This window comes from Grammomys surdaster, unplaced genomic scaffold (genome assembly GCF_004785775.1).
Source record: "Grammomys surdaster isolate TR1022 unplaced genomic scaffold, NIH_TR_1.0 165, whole genome shotgun sequence".
NCBI lineage: Eukaryota > Metazoa > Chordata > Mammalia > Rodentia > Muridae > Grammomys > Grammomys surdaster.
Window position 1 is genome coordinate 11,741,983 of NW_021604613.1, and position 20,446 is coordinate 11,762,428.

The 20,446-nt window shown below is 43.1% G+C and overlaps 1 protein-coding gene across 9 annotated transcripts in view; it reads left to right on the forward strand.

Moving 5' to 3' along the window:
- Positions 1-20,446, forward strand: part of Spats2l (spermatogenesis associated serine rich 2 like) — a 167,390-nt gene that overhangs the window by 93,149 nt on the left and 53,795 nt on the right. For all 9 annotated transcript variants that reach the window (XM_028765626.1, XM_028765624.1, XM_028765631.1 and 6 more), the window contains 3 exons: positions 8,016-8,124; positions 11,276-11,325; positions 14,400-14,646. In XM_028765626.1, coding sequence (XP_028621459.1) covers positions 8,016-8,124; positions 11,276-11,325; positions 14,400-14,646 — 406 coding nt within the window. The remainder of the gene's footprint in view (positions 1-8,015; positions 8,125-11,275; positions 11,326-14,399; positions 14,647-20,446) is intronic.

The window sequence follows — 20,446 nt, forward strand, 5'->3', positions numbered from 1 at the left end:
CCAACAAGTGAAGCAATACACAGAATACATGGAGGAGATGCTTTTCAGGCTTTTTGAGAAATGTGACCAAAGCTGATTATAAGGGCCTTTTTGCATTGCAGGAATGGCAAACACATAAATAACTGGTTCCTGTTGGTGCAAAGAGGAGGTCTCTGGGTGTTGGATTGCTGACCTTATTGTAGAGGATAGGATAGTGCTCATCTTTAAGTGTGTAAAGTTCCTCAGGGCTGGAAGCAGCCATCTGCTGTGCCTGGGACCTAGGAGGCACTCCACACATCTGTGACTTGAATCTGTTAAGCTTTGCAATACGGCAGGGTTCTTTCTGCTGAGCTGTAGGCATGCACTGGAAGAGTGCAGTAAAGACCCAGAATGTCTCAGTGACTATGTCACTCGGTTCCCTACGCCGTTCATGCAGTCACTCACCAGACACTGCCTCGGTCACTGAGTGCCCCCGGTGTTTAAGATGCTGTGGATATAAGGTTTGCCCTGAACAACTTACACTCCATCAGATACAGTCACACAAGTAATCTGGGAGCTTGTGTGAGAGCTAGTGACAGTGTGAAGTAAGACTTGTGGCTTCTCGTCTCCCAGTCTCTCACTTTACATTCTGAGTGCATTTGTCCTTAAAAATCTTCCAGTTTCTTTCCTCCTTTGCCAATTAGATGAGCTGTCTGACCGTGTTGTTTTATTCCATCTCCATTTGCTAATGCAGCCTTTAGGCACTTGCTACTTGCTCAAGAAAATGAAACCTTCTGAAACTAGCGCAAAGAAAAAGAGGTTATTACACAGTTCTGGCAGAGTGTCACGTGACTTGGGAAGTTAAGAAAACAGCAAGGGGGCAGCTTTCTAGGAGGCTCTGGCCCCATCAGTTTCCACTCTTGCCTCACTCCCATTCTGAATAATCCTTAAGAGTCTGATTGTGCATTCTGGCCTTTCAAGACAGCGGCTTCCTGACCATTGTGGTTCATTGTGAATATACTCTGATTGCTTCCTGGGCAGACTCATTTACCAAGAGGTACAATTACAGTTGATCAGTCCTGACTCACCGTGATTCGACTTACAATTTTCACCCTCACGCTGGTGCAAAAGCAACACCCTTACAACCATTCTCATTTGCACTTTCAGCACAGTACTAATAAGTTAAGATACTCAGCATTTTACTTCAGAACATGCATTGGTTGAATGGCAGTGCCCAACTATAGGCTACTGCAAGTGTTCTGATCTCATGCAAAGCAGACCAGCCTAAGCTACAACATTCTATAGGGTAAGTATACCAAATGCATTTATGGTTTATTTTAATTTGTGTGTGCTTAAGTTCAGGTATGTGAACATGTGTGTTGCGTGAGTGTGTATGCACAAGTGTGCAGGTGCCTATGGAGGTTAGAGGTCAATGCCAGGTGTCTTCTTCAATCACTCCTTACCTTATCTTTGAGACAGTCGCTGACTGAACTTGGAGCTCACTGATTGGCTACACCACCTGACCAACAATCTCTAGGGATCTTCCTGTCCCCACTTTCTCATGGATTTCGAGCATGGACTGCAGCCACTTGACTTTTTTACTTGGAGGAGCCGGTGATACAAAATTTGCTCCTCATGCTTGCCCAGCAAGTATGTACCAGCTACACCATTCCTGTACTCCAAATGCATTGTTGCCTTACACTATTCTTAACTTACGATGAACTCATTGGTTCCTTAGCGTTGTAGGGAGTCATGGTCCACCTCTGTCTGACTGTCTGTCTGTCTCACCTGTGTGTTTGCACATCTCTTCAGAAGCTCTGCCTCTGCCTGCACTGTTCCTGCTCTGTCTGGACACCCAGTTTCTAGACTAGACTTTTAGCAAGTGATTAAATGAGGCTAAGAGGAAAACACATGTTGGCCACATTAAAAATGGATGGAATGAAGAAAGAACTTAAGGGGAAATGTTAGGTGAACTGTTCCTGAGTCTGTGGAGGAAGAAAGTTCTCTAAGCAGCTAGTTACAGGACAATCTTTCCAAAATAAGCCTTGACCTGCACGTAAGCTACATGTTCTTACAGTTTCAAAGCCATACCTTCATGGCCTATTGAGAATACTCCCACTCTTTTCTGTTTCAGACTTAGTGAGCAGCTAATATATGTCAGACTCTCTAGCAGACACTTTGCACGCATCAGTTCTTCCCATTTTTACAGGCTCTGGCAGATAATAGCCTCTTCTTATGAACCAAGTTTCAAAGATCTGAGCAGTTGAGCAAGGTCACATGCCAGAGCCAAGATTAGAGCATAGCTCTGTTAACTCCAGTGCTCTTTCCATGACATCTCTCCATCTAGAAAGCATCCTCCTGTCTTTGGGCAGGCATACTTGTTCTTCTATAGTGCCACCTTTCCTTGTTCATACAAAGAACAACAGCACTGACTCTCATTATAGAGTCCCTGGCTCAGCTGCTTCACTGCACCTCCTTGGGACAGAACTATAGCTGGCTCTTTCTTGTATCCTCAGTACCTATCACTCAGAGCAGACTCGGCTGATGTCTGTCTTCTAAGCTGACTCTGGAAAGATAGATAGGCATACTGTACACTTTCTTCATAGTCCCCAAACTCCAAAAGTGCCACTGTTCCTGATGATATAGCAGTAGAATTGTGAGAATTTTAAAACTACACAAGTATTCTTCCAGTTTCTGATGGAATGTAAAGAACATGTGTATGTTCTCTCTGCCTGTATAACGCTTGGGGCACAGTCAGTCAGTCGGGACCCACCGGCAGACACAGTAGTAGATGCGAGTGGCTGTGTGGAGTACGGCTGTGTGGTAGGAGCACGCTGGTGGAGTATTCGTTTGGCTCCAAGAGAAGCTGGATGAGGCTACAGGATGATTCACTAAATAAGCGGTTATTAAATACCTACTGCACACACAATGTCAGTCACTCCAGAGTAGCCATGGTAACCATACAGAAATGGCAGAGGAGGATTCCACTCTCAGACTGCTTGCAGTCTAGTCAACACAGTGTGCACACAAATCTGCAGGAACTAAAGGAGGTGCTCCAATATTTAAAGACACCGATTGAGGAAGGGCTTTGGAGTTGAATCAGGAATGCTTCTGGTAGGAAGGGTTAAGAAGGACTTCACACATGTTCGACCTTTCAGCTGGAATATGAGAATGGGGACAAGATCCATCTTAAGTCAGAGGAGGAGCCCTGATAAAGGTGCACGGTGAGGAGTCAAAACTGGGTGTGAGGCACTCATCTGTGCTGGGTAGAGGAACAAAGTCACTTGGAAAAGCAGGCTGGTGCCCTGGTGCCCTATGGCCTTGAACACCAGAGTGTACAAATTGCATTTCATTGCTAGTTCCTCAATAAGGGAATAAGATGGCCATGATTCTATGGCTATCACCCATCTCCACGTGTTCTGAACCCATGAGTTCAGGTCACCACAGGTTAGGAATATTTTGGGAAGAGACTGAACAGTATAAAATTCTGTCTTGTCATTATTCCCTAAACAATGCAGTATAACTATTCTCATGGTGTTAAAATTTGGGGAGGTATTTTAAAATACATATTTAAAGTACCTAGAGAATTTGCATAGGTTACATGTGTACCCATGTTTTGTTAGGAACTTGGGCTCCTATGGGTTTTGGTATCTTGGGATCCTGGAATGCATCTCCCACGGGACCAGGGAGGAACTATATTTTTGGAAAGATGGCAGCATCAGAGTGAATTTCCAAGGGAGAGACTAGAAGTGGTTATTTTGTGTCTGTTGCTAATGCTAAGTCTTGGCTGAACACACAGCAGTATAAGTAGATTGAAAAGTCTTTTCTGGATGGCTTTTGGAAACTCCAGCATGGTTTAAGGCTCACTGGTAAGCCAAGAAGAAAGCTTAAGGAGCCATCACAGGCAGGCTCAATAATGTGACCAGGAAATCTGTTAACAGCCCTTCAACCAGAGACAGCTCAGCTATGAACTGAATCCATCACTTGGTTAATGCATGGGCCAATAGGGCGGGGCCTGGTGCCGAATATGCCAGAGCCTGCAGGGCCAGATAGGAAAGACCCCGAGAAAAGAGGGAATCCAGATGAAAAATACTCCAAAGGTAACATCACAACAACCCCTTTCTAAATAGCAAATTGAATTTGCCAAACCAGACATAAATTAGTAGACGCAAAACAGATGAGCTTGATATTGGAAGGCTAAAGCAGTTGCTAAATGAAGCGCTAACTTGCCGTCTTGACTGTCACCCAGCAGGCTGAATGGCTGCCTGGTGGGCACGAATGGACCACTTTGTTAGTTTGGCAGGGGAGCCCCTTAGGATTGCTGTCAAGGGCAGCAGCTTCCAGCTTGGTTCTAAAGCTGCGGAAGGGCCCGGGGCCGCAGCGAGTGGCTGTGTGTGAGAAGCCTCGCCAGAAACGGCCTCTGCAACACAGCTACTGCCTGTGTGAGTTTTATGAATTCTCCGTATGCAAACTACCATTAGTCACGCATGGATGGAGCCGATCCGATAGCTCTCAGAAGCTGCGTTTCCACAGGCAGCCGCAGCCGCTGAGCACAGCCAGGCAAGCAACACTGCTTTCGCCATCCACGTCCTGTGTTTGCTGCCACTTGAAAATGAGGTCTTTCTTAGACTTAAGTGCTCATACCCTTAGAGTCTGTGAATTGTGAGTGGCAACTGGCTGGTTCCTTCCTGTTTATCTTTACACAGGAGCAAATGTGAGCTCTCCATCCTCCATGAAATCATTTCCATACAGAAATGATGCGGTGGATTTATGAATTGTGCCACTCTCTTGACGTGTCCAGAGACCAGTGATCAGAGCAAACAGAAGTTAGCCCAGAGTTCAGCATTACTGAGGAATGGCTATAAACAGACCGGATCCACTCACCTTATCTGCTCATTTCTGTAAAGCTTGGAATACCTCTTCTAATTAAGGGCCAACCCTATAAGTGGGTACTACTTCTCATAGATTTGATATTAGAATCAGTAATGATTTTCTAGAAAAGCATTCTGAACTAAGATATATAAAATAAGGAAGGGCTGGGGATATAGTTCTGTTGGAAAAATGCTTGCATGGGGACCTTAATTTGATCCCCAGAACCCACATTAAAGTTAGTTAGTCACTGTGATGATACGCATCTGTAATTCCAGGACTGAAGAGGAAGAGACAAGCAGATTCCTGAAGCTCACTAGGTTTTAGCTCCAGGTTCTGTTAGAGAGCCGGTCTCAAAATATAAGGTAGAGAGCCCTTGCAGAAGACACCAGATGTTGACCTTTGGCCTTCACATGCACGCATGTATGCTCACTCACCTGCTTATGGGCATGCACTCACCCCCCCACACACACACACACACATGCACACACGTATACACTCACCAGTGACAACACAATACTGTCTGTCTACACAAAGCTGGCCATGCTTATGCAGCCTTTGTTTCTGGTTTTACAAGGATGGGAAGAGTAATGCAGGCATCTGAAGAGAAAATGTCTATCGAGCAATGGCTTACATTGTTTTTGCCTTAACATGATAAGACATGTTTTGCAGAGGAGAGTCTAGAAGCAAGGGAGCAATTATTTTTATGTTGATTTTATGATTCCAGTCTTTGCTAGTCACACAGCTGTGTGTAGGTGGCTTGAAAACTTTGGTCTAGTGTTACAATAATGTACTGAAGGTAATTAATAACTCAGCATTTTATTATTCAGAAAGGCATGCTTGATGTGGCGATAATGATGGTCATTATTATGAAATTTTACTTATGAACAAACTGTAGTGGCTTGGACTGCAAACACTGTATTTATTTAAAAGGTATTAGGAGTGTAATATAGGTAACTCCAATGCACTACTAGGTACAAGGCGAACATTATGTATTATTACCGTTGATGACTTTCCTGGGCTGGCTTTAGTTTTTGTTTCTTTGCGTCTATATCTAAACATAGCAATTTATACATGCCAGGCAAGTGCTCTACCAGCTGAGCTCCATCCTTGACCTCATCTTAGCTTCTTTTAAAAACATTTTAACGTTCAATGAGAAAGAATACCTATCTTTGAAACATGATGTAGATGAGAGAAGAGGACTCAACAAACAACCGAGGGATGCTCACAAGGCCAGCATCACTTACATAGCCTTATAGGCCTAGTCTGGTCCTGTCAAGTCTGACCTCTGATGTGCTCCAGCAGCCTCATCCTCCACTGTCCTTCATCCTCACTGTGGAGTCCTGCTCTTCTTGCTCTTACCCTTCCCTCCCTCCTTCCCCCTTCCTTCCCTCTTCTCACTCCCTGTGGTCATTTGAGCGTTGTCTACACGCCGTATGACCTTTATGTTTCAGGAAGTCTTGGTGCCTCACCACACAGTAAGTCAGTGGTTCTCAACCTTCCTAATGCTGCAGCACTTTAATACAGTTCCCTGTGGTGACCCCCAACCAGAAAATTATCTCCTTGCTACTTTATAACTGTAATTTTGCTATGGTTATAAATCATAGTGTAAATATCTGATACACAGGATATCTGATATCCAGCCCCCAAAGGGGTTGCGGCCCACAGGTTGAGGATTCCTGCAATGAGTATTTAAAAGGAGTATTTACAATGCAGTTTAGTAACACATGTCTGCCACTGGAGAGGCAGAGACAGGAGTTTGAGGTCATATAATGAGACTCTATCTAAAATAAATAGTTTTCACTGAGCTGGGGTTTTAAAGAGGGGCAGCAAAGCAGTGAAGAACTTAGATTTTTTTTAAGAGTCAGTTTTTCTAATGAAGTCTAGAGAAACTAAGAACCATAAAATGTGAGAATAGTAAAAAAACCCAAAGGAGTATTGACTGACATATACAAGCACATAGTCTATTAGAATCTCCATAAAGCCCAAATGTTTAGCATTTTTAAATGTCAGGATCTGAAACCAATCTTCTGGTCAATAATGTCAACATCTCTAAAAGTCCTATGCCCACAGCCTATGCAATTTTCTCATTATAACCTAAACACTGCTATATACAGATCTGTGTGGAACAGACAGCCTATTTTCTTACATCATCAAAAATTAGTCTGTACTGCTCAGTTAAATGTCTGGTCAATAGTGTCATATTACACATACCATGATTCTATAATCCATACCCCATGAATCCAATTATAACAAATTCCATTTAACTCTAAAACCCAATAGTCCTGACTTAACTCTGAGTGGCTCGTGTATAGATTGTACTGCTCTCTAATGAGCACTTCCCACTGTCTCTGCACTGTGCTTGCATTTGTTAGTACAGAAATCCTTCTCATAAGATAGGGGTAAGATAGATTAGGCTGAAATGCGTAGAACAGTCTGTAATAATCACAGTTCTTTGAGATAAAGGTCAATTAATTCTAGCAAGCAACCAGAAAGAATTTATGCTATATTTAATGGTGGAGGTCCTCTACGTCATTGAGGAATGAACACTTGCTTGCAAGCATCAGAATCCTTGGTTCACACATGTAGTTACCTTTACTCTGTTTAATGGTTATCTTTCAGAAGGCTGTTTGAGATCATGTTCTGTAGCATAGCTGGGATTATCAGCTCACAGATGCAGAGCTCCAAAGCCTCCTGTCTTTATAAACAAGGATGGAGTTTCACAGTACATGTCTGTGACCCTCATATAACTGCCTCCTCTGTGCCCAGAGAGAACTGAGGCATGAAGCTATTTCTGTATGTTTTCTAAAGATACCCCTGAGCGAGTGGAAAGGAAGCCTAAGACAGAGAAAGATTCTGTGTCCTCACGGAGAACACATCTTGTATGTATCTCAGCCTCCGGGAGGGTTGGTTGCCAAATCAGAGCTGGCTTTGCAAAGTTGTTCCTGCAGCCTCACAAGGAGACCTCTGTAGAGGTGTGTACACAAATAAAGTAGGTATCCAGGTGATCACCAGCACAAATGCTCACTTCTCTAAAAGGCCTGGAGTATGTTTGTTGACAAGAAGACAAATGGGTTAGCTTTCCTGGGCCTTTCTAAGCTATAATTCTGCTCTATCTAGTGGGGGATCTGTAGGTGAACAGTACTCGGGGTGTTTACTGTTCTGTTTTTCTTTTGCTTTTCTTTTAGATCTATGCAGTTAGATCAGTTGTTCCAAACAAAAGCAATAATGAAATCGTCCTGGTGCTCCAACAGTTTGATTTTAATGTGGATAAAGCCGTTCAAGCCTTTGTGGATGGTAGGTATACATGCCCACCTGAAACTGAAATGTTGGAACTAATTAAATCCAATAGCCTGTATTGTTTTCCTTAAATAAAATGAACTTTAAATAGTTTCTAATATTTCCCATAAAAAATAAAAACATGATACATTCAAGGACAGCTTGGATTATATGGTAAGTTCCAAACCAGGTAGGAATGCATAGTGAGACCCTGTGTTCTAGGCCAGCTAGGGCTACATAGTGAAAAGGTATCTCAAGGAAGAAAACAAAGAAACCAAAAAGCACAACAGACTTCAAAAGAACATGGACACATTGTAAGGGCAGAATAAAGAAAGGCCTTCTCCACTGTTTAAAAGAAGAGACTGTGAGGACTTTCGAGAGGACACTAATTATAAAGCTACTGGATCTGTGCCAATTATCTCAGTTTGTTAAGCATGTCCTTTATTCGATGCTGTCCTTGTGAGTAGAGGACTTCATTGCTGACCTGGAAGACCTCACCATTTCAAGTCAGCTGAGTGTCATGGCTGTGGTTCTGAAATTCCATGCTTAGACAGTCTAAATGAACTGAATTCCTGACAGCTATATCACTCAGTTAATCACACGACCAGTTCATCTGCCTCTTAATTGATTTTGGTCTCTTAGGGGAAAAAAATTCCGTTTTTTAGGAAGTGCTTGCCAGTGGTTTTGTAGAATCTCACATCTAAAAAAGTGTTGATCCTGCACTTATTTACAGGTTTGGATCTCTTTTCTGTAAATTGTGGAGAAATTTCCTTAACATTTTGTCTTGAATAAAGATTTTCTTGTCATGGTTATTAAATGCCCTGTTTCCCGACATTTTTTTTCTATTCTGTAAATAATGGACTAGCTAAAAACACAGCCTGACAAACAGGGTCTGGAGAAGACCTTCAGCAGATGTCTCAGCTGTACCTTCTTCACACTGTTTCAGGGACAGTGTGATTTCCTTGATTTGTGAGGAGTGGAATAACCCTCTTGAGTTTCACAAGTATAATTAAGCAGTTCAGGGCAAGATCTGAACCCAAGCACTGTGCTCACATTCTGTGCCAGCCATCGAAGCTCAGGCTCCTAACTAAATGAACAGATGATGATCATTCATACAGATGTGCAAACAAATCTCCTACGGGAAACTTTCTCCGTTTGCCCTGCTTCACCAGCTATGTACACTTGGAAGCTTATATTGCTGTATAATCTTTAGTCATTAGGACCAAATGGTAGCTGCTATTTGCCCCACACACACCCTTTTTAAATGCTGTGAGTATGCACATCCTAACTCTGAGACATAGTCTCCTGTCTGGTTTCCCTTGCCACATCATTTCCATGAACAGAGATTCAGAGTCAGTAGAGACTGCTTTCTCCACCCCTTCCCACCCCCACCTACCATCAGGAAGGGTTTCTGTTGTAGTGTGACCCGGACTAAGTGCACAGAGGCAGCAGTTATTGACTGTCATCAAAGCTGTTGGAATCTGAATGGAAGGCCTTGCTCCTGGACTTCTCACCTTGCCCATGTCAGAGTCCACTAAAGCCCACTAAAGCTTAGGAGCCTCATTGGTTGAGTTGCAAACCAATGGGGGAAAGTTGCTTAAAACCCAGTAAGAGTCAAAAAGAATATTTGCTGGGAGTATTTGGTGGGCCATACTGAAGTCATTAATCCAAATGACTTACTGAAAACACCTCCAGACACATCTGGCACCATTAAAATGTAATAACAGTGCTTTCAGAATCCTTTGTAAATATGAGTATTTCTTCACAATTAGTCTGTGTAAGCTCTTGTCCAAACACAAGTAAAGTCATCAATGTCAAAATATGAAACTGAAACTAATGGGTGTTGTAGCAACACAGCAGCTTGCCTTGGGATAAAAAGACGGTTTTTAACAGTTTTTTGAAGTTTAACTTTATGTAGAAAGTGGCAGCTTAGCTACAAAAGTGACCCTGGTAAGTCATCAAGGAGAAATGACAAACCTCAGGAAACTGTTGACAGACATTAACTCCTGGGGCAAATTAGAGAAATGCTAACCCAGTTACTAAAAAGTATAAATTCTATTTTACTTTCGGGTGCAGCCTTGCCATTTCAAGTGCCACTCATTTGAAATGCCACTCAAACAAGACAAGGAGGGCATCAAATTGGAAACTCTGGGTAGACAGGAGTGATTGGCCTGTTAAACACTGTAGCATCCTGCCTGTCTGTGAGTGACATTAACCACAGGGGCTACTAATTTGAAATTTATCATAGAGACCAGTCTAAGGTTAATCTCTGGTTAGCCAGTAGCTTGTAGACAGTTATTATTGTAATACATATTAATGTAAAGTGATCTATCTGAGAATGCTTAAAATTGTTCGACTATGGAGGACCCTCCCCCTTACAAAGTTTCTGCTTATATGGATTGGCTGATTCTTCATTATGAGTAACTAGTTGAGATTACACCCAGCATGTTAATATAAATAGATTTTTGTTAAAGTGCATGGAGACTGACTGTAGGTGAAAGTGATGGAGTATTTCTTAGCTTCATCAGGTCAAGATTATGTATGTGACTGGGCCAGGCAGAGCCTGGGACCCAGTTAGTCACTGAATGAATTTTGTTGGTTTGAAATAGAAGCCTTTTAAAGAGCACATCTTTTCTTCTCCATGGTGGGTGGAGAAAACAGATTCTCTCCTCCTCAGCCCCTGCAAGTCTTGAACTACTTAGTAAGAGTCAAAACGGAGCAAGGATGACCACAGAGAAAGCTCTGCCTGTCGTGGTTAGTAACACAGAAAAGCCCACGTTAGGTTCAGTAGCTTGTAGTACTTTATTCATATATCAAACAGAACAATTTTAATTCTACCTATAGCAATGAAGCTATCAGAAAATTCTCAAGACATATCTCATATTCCCTAAGATAACAGGATTTAAAAAAAAGTATGCTTCACAAAGCAGGGCTTAATATTTTTATACAACCAAGATTGTGCAGTGAATTAAATGAAAATCTTGGAAATAAGAAACAGAACTGGCATTTTTATTAAGGTAGGCTGTATCAAAATAAATGAAGAAGTCCGCCCAGCCTCCCACCCCCTCACCCCCACCCCCCCTCCCCCCGCTTTGCTACCAAACACGGATGAATTTTCTGTTCGTTTTATTGTGTGGATATTTGTTGAAGATTCTTTCTCTTTATCTAGGCAGTGCTATTCAAGTTCTTAAAGAATGGAACATGACAGGAAAAAAGAAGGTAAGATTAAGGGTGACGGTGAATTAGTAACATCTTCAGTCAAACCTTCAGGGTTGTTATCATTTCAACAAAGCTGCCAATTTTGTGCTTCATTCGCACTTGTTAATATGCACACCCAGAAAGCTTCCAAATCCACGCCTTGCTCCAGTTACCAGCTACTTTCACTCTTACAGCCCTTGTTTTCAGAGAGAGAGAGAGAGAGAGAGAGAGAGAGAGAGAGAGAGAGAGAAAGAGAGAGAGAATATGAATAAATGAGTGTGTGTTTATCAACCAGGTGTGCTCAAGGAGCACCAGAGTTGTGCTACTTTGGAAGTATTAAAGAGGATCCCAGTGACACAATCCAAAGCATTGAAGATGCTAATATGCCCGAACATATCCCATAGCACAAAGGCAGAAATTACGGAGTGCTTTAAAGATACTTAAAAAGCCCAAAATATATTTTCAAATTTTTTCCTTTCCAAATGAAAAATGTTTTCATTCCCCAAATGAATCTATCCAATGCTTCTTTAAGAGACCTTTCTCCCTGAAAGCCTTGGAGGGCAGGCAGGGGTCCTCCTGGAGCTCTAGAGCTGCACCTTGAGGGCAATGGAAAGATTTTCTCTTCCCCATTCACGTGACAATACTGCACTGTGTAATCACAGGAAGTGGGGCTCCTGGGCACAGGCACAGTGTGTCTGCAGCCAGCAGCATCCCCTTTCCACACTGACACCGCAGGGCCTGCTGTCTTGCTTCTCATGGGATGTAAGATGCCAGCCTACCCTGCCCATGAAGAGAAGATCACAGGCCTATGAAAGCAGGTTTTGAACCAACACAAAGCAGCAGTGTTGCTTTCATGCGGCCCCAAGATTGCAGACAGTGCTGGAATCATCCTTTCCTCCTTTGGGTTTCATGGAGAATAGGAGGAATTAGGAGATTCTGCCCTTTCTGTTTGCTGCCATTTTTGACAATCTCTGCTTCTCTTTAATCATAGCTTCCCAGGCTTCCCAGTGAGATAAAGATGATTTGCAAGTGATTGAAAGGTGGTATTTATCTTTACATGGAAAAAAATTCAAATGTGTGCTTCGATTTTTAAATTTCTGTGATAGGGGTGGGGAGAGAAGCAGAGACAGCCCTGCAGACCCAGTTCCTCAGTGAGGTTGCTCTTGTGGGTTCAATAGGGAGATAGTCTCTAGACCCAACCCAGTGGACACTGGGCTCGACCTCCAAAAGCCAGCGATACAGGTTAGTGTATGAGGGTGGGGGTAATGTCCACTGCCCCTGTTCACCTGTGCTCAGCAATACAGGTCTCTCACCCAGAAGAACCTAGGCATGTTTTGGAAAAGAAAGGAAGTAGGCGGGGCTAAAGAGGGAAAGGCAGTTTCTTTAGGTGTCAGTTGGTCTCTGAGTGTACTGGAGGACAAAGCCACCCTGGTGCTCTGCAGCAAGCCCAGGATCCACAGGTGGGACACACTTTCTAATGGGTCAGGTCTCTGTACCACTGATGGTTAAGTACATTGAATAACAAGTAGATAAAAACCAAAGTCAAAGGCTCCCGGGATGACTCAGCAGATAAAAGCATTTGCTACCAGGCCTAACTACTTCAATTTGTTCCCTGAGATCCACATGGTAGAAGGAGAGAACCCAACCCTACAATTTGTCCTCTGACCTCCACACATGCTTTGTAATATAATAAATGTTGGAGGTAGGAAAGGAGGGAGAGAAAGAGGAAGGGAAGGGGGAGGGAGGGAGAGATTAAGAGGAGGAGAGAAAGAAAGGATACACACATTTAAGAAAAATGGGTCTATCTAATTAGAAACATTTTGTCCATTTCCTAGTTACTGTTATATACTCAGTGACCAAGCATTTGGGGAGAAACATGGTAAAATTCTGTGACACTCTAAAACACACTGATAAAAATGTAGCGTGGAGCTATTTCAATGTATATGTAACAAACAGCTGAGAAGTCCTGGGTCCAGGTGGTATTACCTGGTAGTAGCTGTTGCCCCAGCTTAAATAACCACAGAATGATTCTGAAGCCTCTGGCTACCTTAAACATGCTGGACAATGGCAACGCTTCCTGCAATCTCCTGATTGGTCAATCCCTGTAGCAGAGATCCATGTTAGCCCTGCCTTGTGCTTCCTTTTCTTGTGTAAGAAGCTTCTCCTGGGGAGACACACCACACATCTGTTCATCCCAGATAGGGATCCCACAACAGAGCAAAGTACAGATAGCACCACCTTGAGTTTACTTACAGGAATATAGGTGAGAGGTTACTTACAGAAGCAGAAATGGCATAAAGACAGCTGCCCAAAGCTCACCAAAGCTCACCCTAGCATGGGTGACAGTTCACAGAGCTGGGAACCTGGAGCTCACTGCACAGCCCACAGCCAGCTCAACAGGCTGGAGAGAGTCCTTTCCAAATACCGCAGTTGGTCTGAGCCTCTGCCAGGCTGCTCCGCTGGTCTCTTCCTCTTCCAGGCTGCATGGCTTGTCTCCAAGACTTAGCAGTTTGGCCAATCTGAGAGAGACTCTGAGCAGTATTGTTTACTCTCAGGAGGGGAACCACACAGTGCTTCTGGTGAGTTTCAGGGACTTCCTGTTAGTTGTTTACATTTTGTCTTTCCTGCAGGATGCAATGTTTCAGGAAACAGCTATGCACCTCTTTTTACTATGAATAGCCTGCCTTATTCCTGTCAGTCCTCCCCTTTCGCTCCTTCCCCAGATAACTAAACCTGGGTGTTCAGCTGGCCTCCAGGTCCTGATCTGCTTCAAGAAGCAAGAGCTGTTTCTTAGTATAACCAGTTCTTTGAGACCTGTTACAGTCATTCTTAAGTTGCTTAAATTACCTCTCTGCTATTTAAGCTATTGCTCCTGTAGTCTTTTTCCTTCCAAATTAAGGAAACTTTGTGTTGACTACAACTGCAAGGTAAAAAGTTTGAACAACTTCCTTTAGAAGCACAATATTTAGATTAATCTGGGATTTAATAAAGATGTGCTTTTGCCCGTTCTATTAAAACCCAGGAGTCAGAATGATTGTCTTATCAGAGCCTCTGCTGGACATCAGTACCGTTTTCCCATTTGTTTCTCCCTGTAGAATAATAAAAGGAAAAGAAGCAAATCCAAGCAGCATCAAGGCAACAAAGATGCTAAGGACAAGGTGGAGAGGCCAGAGGTGGGGCCCCTGCAGCCCCAGGCACCACTGGTACAAAATGGTCACCTGAACGGCTGCGAAAAGGACAGCTCATCCCCTGACTCTGCCAGAGAAAAACTGGCCCTCACACCACGTGAGAAAAAGATCTCAATACTGGAGGAACCACCGAGGGCTCAGCGTGGGATCACAGGTCAGTTCTTAAGTGTCGCTTGCTTAGGGCGATGGACGCAGCAGAGCGAGCTCTTTGAAGCACAGGAAGAGAAAGCCTAAGCAGCCTGTATGTACATACCACTGGGTCCTGAAGCCAGGGACTAATACAGCAAGGGCTCAAGAGAAAAGCACCCAGTCTGCACCATTGGAACATCCATACCCGCCCCTCCCCACCCCAGCAGCCCCATAGTTCTGTTATTGTCTAGGGTTCTTGAGTGGTTCATTTTCTATGCCAGTTAAAGAATGGAAAAGCAGGGAATATCTTGAGCATTAACAGGTGACAGCTGGGAACTTCTCAGACACCACAGACTGGATCAGCCAGAAGCAGCCAATAAATAAAGGTTTATTTAGGGGTGAGGAAGCACTTAGAGGAAGTACACAGTGTAGTAGAGGGAGCTTGGGAAACTGAAGCCCAGCTTTTCCTTGCTGGCTAGGGATGTTTTAAGTCTTTAAAAGGTCTTCTCTCCCTAATTTAGCCTTGGTCAGTTTGAGGAAGGCAAGATGGGTGATTGGTCCACCACTGTTGTGTTAACATGTCCTAATCCAGCCTTGAAGTTGTTGACTCAGTCCCTCAGCAGGGACCCCACTGGCAGGAGAAAAAACTCAAAGACATTCGTTTTAAGATGCCAGGCATTTGTCTCAGGTTAGGAGGGTGAGGAAGGAGCCAGTCATCTTTGAAGGTCGCCATCTTTTACCTAGTTACACTCCTCCCTTATAGCCCCTTTCCCTCTCCTCTGCCTACCAGATATCTGTCCGACTCCCGGTCCCTCAGTTCTAGTGCATATTAGGATCTCAGGTGACGAGGCAATGCTAGTTTGAAGAGATGCTTCACCTAGGGAAAGACAAATGATGACGAATGCAAATGTTATCAAGTTCTTTCCTTGAACTAGATTATTTTATCTCCTTTTGGGTATTGGAATGCTGGTTAATCATTTATGCTGTAGCTGTAAATTAACTTCAGAAGTCTATTTGTGTGTGTATATTATATATACACATGTGCGTGCAGGTGTGTATGCTAGTATGAAGGCCAGAGAACGTTGTAAGGGGTGTCTCCTACCCTATAACTCTCCACCTAATCCTTTGAGATAGAGCCTCTCACTGTACCTCAAGGTGTGCTGACAGCCAACAAGCCCCAGCTATACCCTCCTGCCTCTGCCTACCATGCAGAGGCGTTACACACACACACAGCCATGTTTAGCTTTTTTCATAGGTTCTAGGGGTTTAAACTCAGGTCCTCATGCCTGCACAGGAAGCACTCCTACCCGCTGGGCTCTCTCACCAGCCCAGAAGGCTACTTCTTAATGTACCTGTCTGTGTCTGGGTATGTTATTTCTTTTCTACTGTCCTGTCCCTTCTTCTGTAATTTTCTGTAAGAAAGAATGCTGTTTTGGTTTGTTTTCTACATACTGTAATACAGAATGCAGTGGACAGGAAATTATAAACAGTAGAAGCTTCTTTAGCTAATGGTTCTGGAGGCTTGGAAATCAAGCACTGGAAAGAAGAGATGAGTGTTGAGGGGGTTAGACTGTTAGTCCACTGCCATAACAACTGTACTCTAGCCATAAGCATGGCATCCTCATGACCCAGTAACACCATAAAGGCCGACTTCTGAACGCCTAGTATTAGCAATTAAGTTTCTAGAACTTCCAGGAACCCATTCAAACCACCATAGTTCTCAATAATATCATGGCCTACTACCCCATGGTTATAACAAATCCTAAAAATAAAATGTATATGTGCAATAATCTGCCTAAAAACAGAATTTCAATAAAAATCTAAGACCTCTTTGACTAGGCGAGACAGGAGGGCTTATAAAGTGGCCAGATGTTTGCACTTACAATGAGTCAGTTTGCACTTAAGATAGAAAAGACAATATCCAGTTGGATATTGTGGACAGTGTTTCTTTATATTTAATATATGAAGAAAGTATCGTTAAATAAATATGTGTGTCTGTGGAATCTCTGAGAATACAACTGCTACAGATGTGGTCTGATGGGGTGCTAGGTACTAGAGCCAACACCAGGAGGGCTGATACTGGCCACTCACAGAAGACTTTTAGTGGAGCACCGGATGCCCCCTAGATCCTGAGAAGGATACCTGTGGTCTAGGCTCTGCAGGAATCACTCTCATGTTCTCCTAGCAAAGGCTGAGGCACACTGGTGAGTTTCAGATTTGGAGAGCAGAGATGCCACCTTTGTCTGAACAATTGAGATGCCATACATTGGTGGGTGTGGAGGGATCTAAGAACAGGGTGATGGAGAGGATGGGGAAGCTTGAGAAGCAGTGAGGATAACTTTGCTCAGCACCCTCATCCGTTGTACCCCTGTTGCTAGTATGGCAGAGTTACCCTGTGACAAGCCAAAGATGAGTAAAATAGTGTCCCTGCCTAGGATTTCAGTCAGCGGAAGAGACCGACACACAAACAAAACCTCACTGTGGTTTGTACCAATATGCTGAGGAGACACCAGGACCCTGACACTCTGTCACACTAGTAAGTCTTTAAATTGCTCATCCAGCCCTAGTTTGCTTCCAGAAACCCATTGCCAAAGAATTCCACTTATAGTGCTGTAGTCAGATCATCCTTGTTGGCTGGACGACATTTTTTCCAAACCAAACACTGACCGCAATAAAAATAGCCTAGTCATTTCGCATCCAAATTCTCCAAGAATTTTTAATTCAGTTTTTTTAAAAATGTTTTTTGATTTATAGTCAGGGCAGGAGAAAGAAATTAAATAATCAAATGGCAGATTCCCAACTTTCCTTGTTACTGCTTTCACACGAATTACTTTCGAAATCTAATTACTCAAGTTGCCGTTTGGATATCAATCATAAACTAAAAGCATAGCATGTATATTCATTCACTTACTCATAACCCTCCGTCCGAACACGGTTTCAGTAAGTCTGTCAAGTAATTGGAATAAATGAGAGGCAGAAGCCCTTCAGCTCACCATGGGTAGCCTAAGGTAGCCCCCTTAAGAGTTTAGCACCCACTGACGCTGTTCTCTGTGCAAGAGGGTTTGGTAAGCCCTAGCATGAGGCTTTCTATGAAGAATGTTTGGTCATATCAATGTGATTCCCGTACCCTTCTGTTCCTGCCAGTTTAACCTGAAGGTATTATTTGTTAATATCATTGGTTTCTTACAAATCTTTATGTTTTATGTAATCTTTTCAGTGAAGACTGAGTGGTGGAAAGTCATTAGGTGTGTTTGTGAAAGGAAGTGAGCCCCACTGGGTCGGTCGTTAACTTCATGAGCATCCCACGTGCCAGCATCATAAATCTTAAAGCGTGTTTGTAACTGGTTAGCTTTTTATCTTCCAAAGATAATAAAGGTTGATACCAAAACTTAAATGACTCTGAAATGCCTGTGCAATCCATCAGAAATGCTAGGCCGTTAATAGATAAATCACAGGTGAGCGTCAGACCTTGTATACCCTGCATCCCACTTTTGAAGAGGAAAGATGAGACAGACCTTTAAACCAAACACTCCCTGCTTTTTGGGGGGAGACCAAGACTCCTTGAGTGGAGCGGTCAAGGAACTAACTGTCTCTTTACCCTTCTCTAGTTGGCAAAACTTAGGTCCATTTAAATTGCAGTGTAGAATTAATGCTAAAGCCATGAGCTCTCTAATTCCTAAAAATAAATTTTAAAAAATGCATAATTGAAAAATTAGAAAAAGTAATAGTAGCAAAGCCATATAATGATATTCTGTGCTTGAGTGGGTTCACAGCATGAGCCTGAAAGAAATCTCCAGGCTACTCCTGGCGGTACATTTATCAGGCTCTCCAGTAATGAAACAGGCTCGACAAAGCCTACCTTGAACGCCCCGCCGGGCAGGAGGCTACGGACATGTGCAAGGCATGGTTTATCTTTTTATAACACCTTGACATTCAGGATCTCACTTTTTAAAAAAGTCTTAAACAGAATCATTATGCTGGCACGGGGAAAGTTAGCTTTAAGTTAAGATGTATGCAGGCGTCTGAGGGGTGTTAGTGTGACTTCCTACATGAAAAATCACCACCCATAGCCCTGTCTTTCCCGGCTGTAAATATAGCACTGTCAGTTAGGCCAGTGCTGTGTGTCAGTGCGTAGCTTGGAATTCAGAGAACATGCTTTAAACCTGAGAGTAAGTTTTTTTCTTTATTTATTTTTTCCTTTTCTATATTTCAGAACTTTTAATAACAGCTCAGATTAGATCTTTTACGAAATCCAATCAAAACCATCCTGTTTTCAAACCCTAAGTCAGACAAAGAGTAGACAGAGGTTTATTTTTTACAAAAAGCAGTGCTAAAGATAGTAATTTTTACCCCCAAGACCTCCAATCTAAATATCTAAGCACCTTGGAGTCCAGTTTCCCCAAACCTTCCTCCTCCTCTGTTTCCGGAGACTCAGATTTCGAGCCTTATCTCTGTTTGGGTCAGAAGAGGAAATCACATTCCTCCCTGTCTTTCTCTGCTGGACACCTGCCCACAGAGGAGCAGCACAGGACGGTGGCCACCGTCAGCTTCCCTTATATTATAGCTTTCTTGGAATATACATCTTCTTTTCCTGTTTGTCACAAACAGAGGGCTCCCTGCTGTGTTTGCTGGCCTCTACAACCCAGTCTACAGTCTGCCCCTATGGTGTCTCTGCTGTCCTATACAATACAAACTCCACAAAGGGCTCACAGGCTCAGAACTGCCTCCTCACTCTAAATGTGAAATAAACCAAACAGGAAAGATGGATTCTTGTTATTTTATAATGTGGCTGTTTGTCCCCCTTTGTGCTTGTTGCAACTGCAAACACTCCAGCATTGTTTTGTGTTTCCAAGCAGATTTTTTTTTTCATGTTACTATTGGCAGGAGCTCCACCATGATCTCTCCTGTTCCTCTAAGCCCTGAGTTGGGCCAGAGGATTAGAAGAGATCAACAGGAAAGCCGCTAGCCTAGAACTTTCATAATGAAGCTAAGGCCATGAAGTCAAATAACATAATATATCATGAGCAAGACCCAGGGTGTCTAGCAGTGGAAACGTCTGGATTCAAACCTTAGTCTTATTCATTTACTGGATATGTGACCCTGGAAAAGTTAAGCGCTGTACATTTCATCTTATTCTCCCGCACAACAAAATAGTCTAACTGCCCAAGGGTTGGGTGAGCAGTGAATGGGATTTGTGCTTAGCACAATGTACCTGGCAGAGAGGCAAGCACTGTGTCGCTGCTTTAGCACATATGTTTGAGCATCTAATACATGCTGGGTGTTTTTATATGGGAGATGAGCCAGATGACCATGCTTTTGCTCCTCGAGAGTTTAACGGGCTTTGTTACATAGGGAAAATAGGTAGATAATAAGCCAGCATAAAACTAAAGCACCAGGATAATTAGAGATTCCAAAAAGCCCGAAAGTCACCTACCTGGAGGCATGGTTGCTGGGTGGTGGCTGCATCCGAGGCCATGCTATGATGTAAGCCTCTGAAGAGCATTTGCCGAAGATGAGCTCCAGGTTCTTCAGTATCTCATGCCAGGTTGTGGGGGTCACAGTAGCCATTTTTCCTTTCTAATTTAAACTTAGTGTGCAATTTAGAGAAGTCTTCTAATTATAACCCTAGGTTTTTGCTATCTTTAAAAAATTAACAATATAATACTTTATATAGAGCCAAGATTATGTACTCGCATATGAACACACATTTTGTAGTTATTTTAAAGCACATAATTGCCTTTCGGGTTCCTCTTTAATTATTATTTTATCATCTAAGTTCTTGGTTCATTTCCATGTAGGGTATGGGCCACACTGTGGCTGAATTG